Here is a 12254-nt window from a genome sequence, read left to right as displayed (position 1 = left end):
CCCCACCCCCACTCCCCCTTCATTTCTTAATTAAACAGAGAATGAGAAGGAAAGCTGGAGGAAAATTTTTTCAAAGAATTTCTATTGCAACTTAAATTCATTCAGGGTTTGATTTAAATTTGTTTCATATAATTCAACTAAGAAATAATGCCTGTGTAGTGCACTAAAACACTTCCATGCTAACGGAAGTGCTGTATATAATATTAGGATGGCAAGATATTAATATAGCATTTGTACTGCAAGATAAAAAACGAGGAGGAACCAATAGATTGAGTTAGACGGATACATGGGCAGGTTCTGTTTGTGAAAATTCATTACACAACACTTTTCATCAAGTTATATATTTATGTACTTTTCTTTATGAATATTCTACTTCAATAAAAAGTTTTTAAAGACATAAGAGGTAGATCAACCTAATGCAATGCATAGATACTGATTCCAATAAAAATAGTTTTTTTAAGCCTTTATTTGCAATTGAGGAAATCTAATATTTGACAAAATTAAGGAATTATTATTGTTTTAAGAGTCATAGTGGTATAGTAGTGGTTATTTTTTTAGTCCTTATATTTTAGAAATACAGGTAAATATTTAATGGATGCAACAAAATGTTATCTGACATTGGCTTTAAGGTAATCCAGTGGGGTGGAACAAGTAACGGGGAAAAGCTGGCCTGGTTTGACACTTATTGAAACTGGATAATGGATACATTGGGATTCATTGTACTATTTTTCTACTTTTGAATGTGTTTGAATTTTCTGTAATGCAGTTAAAATGTACACTCACACACACACATGTGCACACATACAAAGTTAAATTGAGAATTCATCATTTCTCATGCTGATAATTTTTCACCCTTACTCATATCATAGTTTTTTTGATTTAGTCATTTGGAGAAAAGGAATCTCTTGGAAATTTTTCATTACTCTGTTTAGACGCAGGATGGCACTCTCTGAATAAGTAATTAGCCAAAGTCCACTTCTCATTGAATAAGCTCCTTTCCTTTACAATGCTGCTACTTCCTAAGGTAGTTTGTCTTAGTTGAGAGTAAAAACTTTTCAGTCAGCTTATACAGATGATTACTACTCACACTTTAATTTTAGTTTTCTCTGCTGGTTGTGTCTATCTACTACCAGTTTTTGAAAAATTAAGGGTAAGTTTCAACAACCATTTAAAGGGTGGTTTGATTAGCATCAAACCAGCTCTGTGCCCACCCTTATTTTTAGTATTTACAATTATTGCTATGAGATTAGCCATCTTGTGTATTTTAATGCAAATATCTATATCTATATATCTATATCCATATCTCTCCATGTGAATCACCTTTATTTAAAACTGTCAATTCCAACCACAGGTCATATTTCTACATTTTAAATGGAATTGAGCTAGATACTACAGATTAAGGTCAAGGTGAGGACTATTGACTGTGGACAGATGCTTTCCCCTTTCAGTCCTCAAAGAAGAATGGAAATAACTGTATTCTTGGATGTTCTCAGTCTGATTCATGCCTTCTTTTAGCCAACTATTCATGTATTCACCAGAAGAATTACACCTACTACCTCCGGTGTAGGAAGAAAAAAAAAAATCAAATGAGCAATAATGTTAACAGAAGCTTGAAACTTAAGAGCTGGTATTCAGAAAGGTCCTCCTCCCTGTCCCCTTCCCTCCGGTCCAATTCCCCTTTCTGGTTCTGGCCATCGGAAATTGACTTGGCTTTAACTGCTGGAATTTCAAGGCGTCAATTCCGAGCCCCTCCCCCCCGCGCCCCCCTCGGAAACTCTTAAACCTCTCCCTACCCTACTCTCAACCGTAGAGGCAGATAAATGATGCAGCAGATTACACCGCTGAAAGGCAACATTTGTCCTGAGCTATTTTCACATTTTTTCCTGTTTCCGATTTGTGTGCCAGACTTTGTTTGCTTGCTTAGGACATGGAAAACATATTTGGGCATTTCCCCACAGTTTAATGCTAGTAGCTTTCTCCCAGCAAATGAAAGTGAAAGTGCTACGTAGTAGCCGTGTTTTATCCTTAAAGTATGGACTGGCAGCTGGTGTGTATGGAGCTGGGGGGGAGGGGGTTGGATTGGGAAGCTTGAAAAACCAGTTTTGAGGTTTTGTTTGTTTATCTTGAGATAGTAGCAGGGTTCCTGCCCCACCCCCCACCCTTGGGGTCTGAGTTAGGATTTATTTTCATTTGGGCAGTCATTGAAATTTCATTCAATATACTGTATTAAAAAAAAAAATACACTCCACTTGTAGCTTTCCCCGGTTGCACTTTAAAACACCATCCAGTCTCACCCTCATCTGGAAATAATGCAAGCTTCTCTCTCTTCCCCCGCCCCCCCTCCTCCCCCACTTCTCCTTCTACTTTTTTTTTTTTTCTTCTAAAGCCCCGCATAACCTGAAGTCAGTAATCAGATGGAAAGTATGCTGGTCTTAGTTTATTTTAGTCTACTTTCCCTTTTGGTGGCAATTTTACTTGTTGAGGTATATTAGAAAACAAACAAACAAACAAAAAAAGGCATTTTGTGCACATGTAGCTACCGAGTCTTGAAATCTGACACTGATTGAGTTTACTATAGTTTCCTCAAAGACACAGTTTATGTGCAACTTTTAACATTACTGTTGCGTGGACTTTAAAAATAATACACGGAGACGGGCACTACAGATCTTAACAGTGACATTAGTTCATCTAAAGCCATTCATCCTCCCTCCCCCTTCCCTCTTCCAAGAAACAACTAATCACAAACCAGGCTAGAATTTCTAAAAGAGGTTAGAGGAGGAGGAGGAAAAGAGGCGGAGTGGGGAAGGGGATTGAGGTTAGAAGGGCCAGAATTTCTCTCATTCACAGGGTGGAAAAGTTGACATTGTCTAAACCCTTCTGAATGGCTGGTAGTTGGTTACCCCGATTGTACCTCTACCTCCCCTCCCCCTCCACGTGACGACCCAGGACACATGCGCACCCGACGCAGCCCGGCACATCTGCAGACTGACGTCAGTGTGCTCTGCCTCCGAGGAAAAGCTGCCAAAATTTTCTACTGCTGCAATTCAAGTTGGCTGGGGGCCGGTAGTGAGATCTAGGGCTACTTCAACAAAACTTTGCTGCCCTTCCTGCTCCTCTTGTCTTCTTTTCTCCTGATACCTTTTGATGCTCTTCACATGTTATTTGCATAGCAAAGGCACTAAGCTGTCCAGGAAGAGAGGGCACCACTTCCACCCCCAATAAGTCTTTTTTTTCCCTTCCTTCCTTTCTTTTTTTTCTTCCCCCCCCCTTTTTTTTTGGAGGGAGGGGGTACGGGAGAGAAAGGGGGTTTGCAAAGGCAGCATCTCAGGATGATAGCCTGGATGTATTGAAGGCATCTCTTTTTCTGCCAAATCGGAAAGTCCGTTCTCTAAAACCCGGGTTAGCCAGACTATAGGGTTTTATTCTGGCTGCAGAATAACTAACTCACTGCTGTGGCTTTGCAAAGGGGGGCAGAAAAAAAAAAAGAGGAGAGGGAGTACGTGAGTCGTCCAGTGCAATCTCTATTGTTTGAAACTTACTTTTTATCAGAATTTGAAGATGAAAACGGTAAGGAAGACTTCACAATATTCAATGAAACCTTTTTTTTTTTTTTTTTTAAATTAAAACTTGTGCTTTGCTTGTCTTCCGAATAACGCGTAGGAAACTTTTTTCTGTGTGGTTTTTTTTTTCTTTTTTTTTCTTTTTTTTTTTTTTTTTTTTAATGGCAATGAGTGAGCTTGACTGAACTCATTTTACAGATAGAAATCTTTTAACTCCAGACTAGTCGGGGGTTGGAGAATTCTGGGTCTTGCAAATATTTTATGATGCAAAAAAATATACGTTTATTATACAAATAGACATGTTTTGTGAAGTATGACTTGATGATGATTTTTGTGGTCTTTAATCACCAAGTAGTAATCGGGAAAGTAATAATGATGTGTATTTTAATCTGATTTTCAGTTTTCTTAAAGAAAAACCTTCTGCATTTTATAGTTTCAAGTCAGTGTCTTAAGTAGTCAGACAAGTGCATATTTTATGCCTGGGCTCAGAGGGCAGAATTAATGTGCTAGCTATAGTCCCGATGCTCTAGATATGTTAAGCTCTTAATAGGCTAATCAAAGAGATGGAAATGTGTGTTTTTGATTTACTTTTGGCCACTTGGGACGTGCTAGACTCATAACCCTCCGGAGCCTTGAATATCGGGTATGTCTGTATATATGGTATATGGGATCAAAGTTCAGAGATTGGGGAGGGGTTTGTGCTGGAGGGTTTATTGGAAAGCTGCCTTCAGATAATGTGTACTACAATTCCTGTCTTTGGTAATTTCTTTCCTTGTTGTACTGGAGGCAAAGAGAGCAAGAGAGTGAGAAAGCGCACTGAGAGGGAACAAGAGAGTGAGTTTCTTACTCTTGTTTTTATTTGAGCTGCCGGTGCAACGCGTTTGGGCCAAATGCCAACTGTCTGGGTCACACGCGTTTTATCCAAATAGATTTAGCGCTGCTGTCTGGAAATGGGCTGCTGAATGTTAACTTTAGGATCAACTCAACCAGGGCAGCTCAGACTGTTACCCTCTGTCTGGGTGAAGTGGGATGGGGGTGGGTGGGCGAGGGTGTGCAGAACGAGGGAGGAAAGGGGAAACTGAACTATTGCTTGGAACTTTTAAAAACACACTGGAGTGTGATTTCCAACATATTCCTTTAGGTTCAAATTTCTTGGACAAATTTTTTTTTCCTTTCCTTTTTTAGCTTATGTTGATTAGACTGAAACTTAGATGTGTGAATGATAGCTCTCAAAATTCATGACAGGGAAAGAAAGGTAACATAAAACTGGTGTAGTGGAAAGGAAATTGAGAAAATTAATTTTAGAGATAATTGTTTTCCTGTGTTTCACCAAAGTGGTAGCTGCAGTTCTGGTTTATATTAATTTAGTGTTTATATGTGATCATTGGTGTTTTGGGCTTTTAAGGAATAGCTATAGAGGCAAATAAGTTGATTTCAAACAAATCAACTTCATTCATTTCTCACAAATGGCGGCAAATGAAATCTGTATTGTGGTATTAATATTTTTGTGATTCTCAAGGGCAAAAACCTCTACCCTCAAGACCTGAAATACTTTAATATTTTTCATGACTGGGCCAATACGTGTAAGATTAATTCCTACTCTTGTCTACTCTTACCACTTCCTCTTCATTGCCTTGGCAACCATTAGTTACTACTAGTGGATGGGCCTCTATGCCAAATCTTACCCTGTGTGTGACTTCCGTGAGAGAATAAAGAGAGTTAACATATTAAGAGAGTTAGTATCACATTCTTTGGAACATTTGGTGGGGGAAGAGTAAAAGGTGGAAGAAGTGGACGGCTCTCTTGGTTCTACCAAAGGGCATAGTTGATTATCAACATTTTGAGCTAACGTCAAGAGAAAAAGGTGTTTCTGTTTTTCAGGAGAGAAGTTATAATACGGATAACATATATTTAACTTGCCATCTGGAAAAAAACAGTTTGGGACTATATGTAATTTGGGCCTTGATTTTTGTAGAATAATATTTTGTATTTTTGCTTTTGGCTTATTTGCTTTTCTTGTTAGTAAGTTTTAAGTCTCTTTAACTGCACCTTTCCTTGGAAACCAATCTCGCAAAATTTATAACTGATCTGGAAACTTTTGTACTTCAAGCCTTGGCGTATGGTAGGTGACAATAAATATTTGTTGAGTGAATAAATGGAAAATGAGATGAAAAGTTAATTTTCACATATAAAAATTGAGTACCTGAAGGAAGCATAGTATTGTTGCTTCCTCTGTGAAGACGAAATCGGCTTTAAAAGAAATATCCAGAGTTAAGATGAATGAAAGAAGTCGAGAAGGGTGTTATACATGTTCTTTAGCTCCATAATGATAGTTCATGAAAGGAAATTGTTACTTGGCTACTCCTAGATCATTTGAGTGGGAAGTAAAGATGATAGAGGAAAAAGACAAGTTATGTACCCTTCAACCAGGGTAGACTACTGAGGGAATCACTAAAGTGCAAGTTGTCTGATCTTATTTCTACTTAGTGTAGCTTTGATCCATGGAAGCTGTTAAATGATCCCTTAACTCTACTGGTTGGTGCATTTGTCTTAGGGAAAAACACCTATGTGAAATAAATGTAAAATGGAAGTTTTGATTCTGTTTTCAAATTTAAAATAGTTGTAAGCCCAGTTACCATGACTTAAATTCTTTACTGTTTGCTCTAAAAGACAATACAATCTGGTTGATTGATTCCATCATCATATCCAACCATTCCACATTTAAGGGAAGGAGGAACTTGAAACTATTTTTGAAGGAAGGCCTTTGAAAAGTGATGAGTCAGATAACAAGGAGAAGGGGACTAATATTTATTTAACCATTAAAATGAAGTATGTGAACACTTTACATCATGTGTAATCTAGGAAACATCTCATCTATAAAAGTTAAGTAACCTGTAGTCAAGACAGGACTCAAAACCTTTGTGCTTTCCACAACTTAATGCTTCTGCTGTACAATGTAAGGAGTTAATGCATTATGATTTCTGGGTAATTATGTACTATTTTAATATCAATCTGAATTTTGGAAACTATATCTGGATACATTAGTACCTATACATATTTGTTTATGATATCCAGATTAACTTCTTCAGTAGGTATCAGAAAGTAGGTTCACCCGTTCATTTTTATTGTGTAGGTAACTAAGAGTGGTTAGACAGGTAGTTGTTGTTGATTTTAGTTGAACTTGAGCCCACTCATTTACTTATTGTTAAGTTTCCTCACTGGCATTGGAGGCTTGAAAAATGTGGGGAAGGAAGGAAGGAGTGGGAAAGGAGAAAGAAACTTAAATTTATTGAGTGCCCATGTGCCAGATACTGTAGCTAGTGGTGGAACCAAGACTGTAGCTCTGGTTTGTTTAACTTCAAAGCTCCTGCCCTTTCTATTATGCATCAGTGCTCTTTTTACTGCAGGTCCTTAAATCAAGTGTTAGTGTACTTTTGACCAGGTAGTTACATACTACCTTTTCCTTCAAGGCTACTGGCTTACTTAACTTGGGCATTTATAGGACAGTGCTAGTAATGGTAAGAGTGGAGGTTAAAAAACTGTGAAGAGCAGGAAATTTCTCAAGGGGAATAAAAGAGTTGTTCCCTAAACCCAGGTAATTATATTGTAAGTTTGTCAGTTTCAGAGCCCAGGAAAATAGGAAAAAAGGATGAATGTGATTCAGTACAAATCTGTCACCACTACTAGAAATTAACTCGAATGTGTTAATTATATATTCCTCTTTAAAGGAAGATTAAAGTATATGAGGGACTCACTTAATGTCAGACATTTTTATGCAAAACACTCAAGTGATCTGAAAAAAAAAATGAAGAGTAAATGTTCATGAAGCAACTGTTAAGGAGCTGGAGACTGTACATAAGTAGGTTGGGAATCAAGATAACTGGATTGTTTTCTTTACCGTTGACCCTTGAACAACACTGGTTTGAACTGCAAGTCCACATATACAAGGATTTTTTTCAATAATAATACTACAGTAATACACTATCCTTGATTGGTTGAATCTATTATGGAGAAACCATGTGTGTAGAGGGCCAACTGTAGGTAATATTCAGATTTTTGCAGAAGGTCAGTACCCCTGGCTCACATGTTGTTCAAGGGTCAACTGTGCTGTTATTGAATGACGGTGTGATTTAATCTCTTTATAGATTTTTGCCTGAGAAAGGACATATAGTGCCTGTTGTTTTGCCTAAATCATTGTAGAAGAAATTTTGAGATGAAACAGTTATTGTGTATCAAGTTGCTTAAAAGTTCATGTTAATTAACATATCATTTATGAATATCTATTTTGATACTGGTTGTATGCAACTGCTATTGTATATTTAAGTTAGAGTGACTTAAAATGGAAGCGTGAAAAAAAAAACATGGAAGCGTGATATAATAGAAAGAATTTAGACTTTAGAGTCAGGTAGTCTTATGTATGACTCTGGGCTCTGCTGTTTTCGAGCTATGTGGCCACTATGAGCTTCAACTTCTTTACCTGTAAATTGGCAGCTGTATTAGTTATCAATTGGTGCAAAAAATATCACCATAAACTTAGTGGCTTAAAACAACACACATTTATTAACTAACAGTTTCTGTGGTTCAGGAGTCTGGGCATGGCTTAGCTCTATCTTGTGCTTCAGAGTCTCTCACGAGGCTGCAGTCAAGGTGTTGGCAAGGACTAAGGTCACCACAGAACACTTGATTGGGGAGGCATATGCTTCTAAGCTCACATATTCAGGATTTAGTTTCTTGCAAGCTATTGCATTGAGGGCCTCATTTCCTAGCCAGTGGTTATCTGAAGGCTGCTCTCAGTTCCTTGCCATGTGAGCCTCTCCATATGGCAGCTTGTTTCATCAAAGCCCGACAAGGGAGTCTACTGTTAAGATGAAGTCAGAATCTTTTGTAATCTAATCATAGAAGTGCCATCCCCTCACCTTTGAGGTATTATATTAGTTAGGATCAAATTACTCAAAGGAAGGGGGTTACAGAAGGGCATGGATTTTAGGAGGAAGGATCATTGTGGCCATCTTCCTGACACAGGGGCAATAATACCTACTTTACAAGATTGCTGTGAATATTAAAAGAAGTAACATATATTTAAAGTTCTCTTTATTTTTGGACCTGACCTTAAACTACCTTTCTAGATATTATTACCTGTTAGTCTTCTGCATAGGAACCAAACTTACTATTATTACTAATAATATTTTCCATTTTTTTCTTTCCATCTAGACTTTGTAGACTCTGTTTCTTTAATTTGTAATGACTGCCCCCAGAAATTTGACTTGTGAAATTCTGTTCATCTTCCAGAGCCTATCTGAAATGTTACTTTTTTTCATAAACTTTCCTTCACCCATCAGACTCAGAAGTCATCTCCCTCATCTGATCTTCTCTAATACCTTTTATAACTTTATTATGGCATATGTCAGTCTGTCTTGAGTTTTTTCTTTGTTCCTTAGATTATGAGCTTCTAAAGGGCAAGGATTGTGTCTTAATCTTTTCTTATCCCCATGTTGTTATAACATCATTTTTAAAACATTGTAAGACAACAGTTGTTGATTAATAAATTAGTTTTTCCAAGGTTTAGCAGTTTAATAACTTGTAGACACAGATGTAAGGAACTTTAAATGGTTGTGGTTGTTTTATATGTTGTAATAACAGTATTTCTAGCACTATAGGGAATGAAGTATTCCAAAAAAGTTAATTTTACAGTTAATCTTAAATATCCTTTAATATCCCTAAATTGACTTTATTTTAATCACTATTAATTAATTCATTCATTTACTCATCCATTTTTTTCAATCAACAAATATGTAAGGATTTATTATATGATAATCCCATGTATTAGGGTTTTGGGATGAAAATCTAGTATCTTTTGTGTACTTCGCTGTCATAACAATAAATTACATTATTAAAAGTAATTTAACCTTTTATTCCTGACTCAGGCATAGTATTTTGAATATCAGATATTCAGCTGTAACACAGTCGTAATACACAATATGAACTATTAAGCTACATAAGGGCTATTTGTCTCTACCTCGAACTGTATTGCTTGGGCTTCTAAAACTACTTTGTAGTTTTTCCTCTTTTTTTGTCACTTTTGTGCTTTTACTGAGCTAGTTTCTAGTCCCTTTGTTATTTTCTTATTCTACAGTGCTATGTGCTGGGAAATTAGGTAGCAAAGTATGTCAGTGTTCTGTATAAAATGTGAATTCACGGACTCTGAAGTTGTAAGTCGAAAGAAAAGTACGTGAGATAGGACATGAAATCTGTTGTGATACCTGAATTGAATTTTTAAAAATTCTTTTCAGAAAATGAACTACTTTTCTTTACAGTTACATTCTAGATAGTTTAAATTGTCTCATATGTGTTGCTTTATGAGTCATAAAAGACTTCCAGATAAAGTCAAGGGTTACAGTAAATATGGTTCAACTTTTCAGAAGTTTAGTTTATGCTACTGACTGAGTTTTCACAGACAGCTGCTTAATGCCACTGTGTATTTGTAGATCTACTCTGTAAGAAAAAAAAGATAGGTGCCTCATAAAGCAACAAATCAATCTCTGGACAGCAGTGTACTGAAAAGCATGTTAAGGAATGCAATCACATACTGTTTATCACTTTCACAAAATGAACTTTGTAAAGTCAGCCTAGTTTTTATTTTATCAAAAGGTTAGTCACTATACCCATACATTGTTATCTTCAAAGTTTTAAAAAGAATTTTTATAATCCTCTTCAGGTTCCTTCTTTGATTATTAAGTAGCTTTGGCATTATCCTGCTAACCATTTAGGTTTCTAATTTGGTATTTAGTCTTGTGAATGTTTATTTAAACTATAAAGGACAACAATGGTTTGATTTAATTATGTTATTTTGTAGTATATGTCCTTTGGCAAGCATTCAGCAATATAGATCTGTCCATTCAGAATATTTTTCAGTTAACTTAAATTTTTTTTTTTCTAGGTTAAAAAATGGCCATACTTTAGTGACTAATCAGCCTAATGCTCTGCTTATGAAAATTTTACCATCATTATCTTTTTCATTTTGGACTGAGAAAATGAATCCAGATACAGAAGAAAGTACGGGATGTTGGAAAAAAATACCCGTTAAACAGTGGAACATCTAATAACTAATCTGCAAGAAGTATTAAAGAAATAAAATTGTTATGCTTCGATTTTGGCATGGTATTGACTCTCTAGCACATAGGTAGCCCTCTAAAAAATCATCCAGTTTTCTAAATTATGGAAATTTTGTGGAAGGCGTTGACCTGGATTTTGAGCCTCGTCATGGCTTCATCGGAATTTCATAGTGACCACAGGCTTTCATACAGTTCTCAAGGTAGGATTCCTGCTTTTGAAACTGACAAAAAAAGTTGCTATTAATCTTACAAGAAAAGATTCTGAATATTTAGCTTGGATGAACGTTTTCTTTGGGATGTATACTGGTAGGAGCAGAGGCCTACTGTGTCAATTCAGTGCTAGTTTCATAAATGTTAATGACTCTAAAAGAGTCTGTTTAACTTGTCCTGCTAGGATTTAATATCCAGTGCATTTTAGAGTTGACTGGTCTTTCTTAGAAGATGATAAACCTAGGCCTCTTCTTCTGAATTCTAAACTTTAATAGGGTTACTCATTGCCAGGATTTACAGGCAAGGTCATGTTCAAAAGGAATCCAAAGGTTTTTCTTGTAAAAGAGCAAGAAAGCAGACAAATTCTGATATAAGATCCTTCTAATATGGACCCTTAGTGGAAAAATATGTTTCCAAACTTAAGAATTCTGATATAAGGACTGGAAGCTGGATAAAAGAGTAAGAGTTATAAGAAGTTCAACTTTTCAAATTCTAACCCATAGGTCCCTATAATTTTAATCCATAAAATTGAACTTCATATCATAGAAAAGATCTTAACAGAGGTCCCAGGGGTGAAGGTCATTTTGTTTTCCATGGACCAGTCCAATTCTTATGGAATTATTGAAAGCATATTGGATTCTCCTCCCATGAATGTATAGTTCATTTTTTTGGTGCTGATGAGCCAGATTTTCAAGGCTATTATAGATTGATATATTAGAAGTCCATATGTACAAAATGTGGCTCTCAAAGTAGATCAACAAAGCCATAGCATTTAGTATGAACTCTTATTTATGAGAAGTGAAATAAATATTATTTTTCAGTTTTTTTCCATTTGGTCATGGTTTCATGGGAGTTTATATTTGTGGATGAACTTCATGTGTAGACAGTGAAGCAATTTGAAGACATTTGGTTCTGCCTTAGTGATAAACTTAGCTAAAGGAAGATGTGGTTAAGAAGGTAGATTGGTAATATTTAGTACACCTAAGTGAGGAAAATATATTTAATAGTCCTCTGAATTTTTTGTCAATCTGATAATTTTTAAACAACTTTATTTTGATATAGTATACATACCGTGTAATCACCCATTTAAAGTATACAATTCAGTGATTTATGGTATATTCACAGAGTTGTACAACTATCATCACAATCAATTTTAGAACATTTTCATTACCCAAAAAAGAAACTCTGAAATCATTAACAGTCACTCCCCAGTTCCCTCCAAACCAACTTACCCCCAGCCCTAGGCAACCTCTAACCTATTTCTCCCCGCAGAGATTTGCCTATTCTGTATACTTATATAAATGGAATAATATGTGACTGGTTCCTTTCACTTAGCATAGTGTTTTTATAGTATTAGATAATGAACTTTGAT

General features: G+C 36.1%; 1 protein-coding gene across 4 annotated transcripts in view; it reads left to right on the top strand.

The window, feature by feature from the left end:
* Window positions 1–3358: 3358 nt before the first annotated feature.
* ADAMTS6 (ADAM metallopeptidase with thrombospondin type 1 motif 6) overlaps window positions 3359–12254 on the top strand; it is a 271152-nt gene continuing 262256 nt past the window's right edge. For 3 of the 4 annotated variants that reach the window (XR_005019513.1, XM_036849413.1, XM_036849410.1), the window contains exons 1-2: window positions 3359–3567; window positions 10498–10872. Coding sequence is in view for 3 of the 4 variants with exons in the window: in XM_036849413.1 (XP_036705308.1) it covers window positions 10776–10872 (97 nt within the window). In the remaining variant the exon portion in view is untranslated. Of the gene's footprint in view, window positions 3568–4327; window positions 4395–10497; window positions 10873–12254 lie in introns of those variants that run through there. The other variant, XM_036849411.1, reaches the window with a different exon arrangement.

Source organism: Balaenoptera musculus, chromosome 3, assembly GCF_009873245.2.
Source record: "Balaenoptera musculus isolate JJ_BM4_2016_0621 chromosome 3, mBalMus1.pri.v3, whole genome shotgun sequence".
Classification (NCBI taxonomy): Eukaryota; Metazoa; Chordata; class Mammalia; order Artiodactyla; family Balaenopteridae; genus Balaenoptera; species Balaenoptera musculus.
This window is presented reverse-complemented; position numbering and strand designations above follow the sequence as displayed.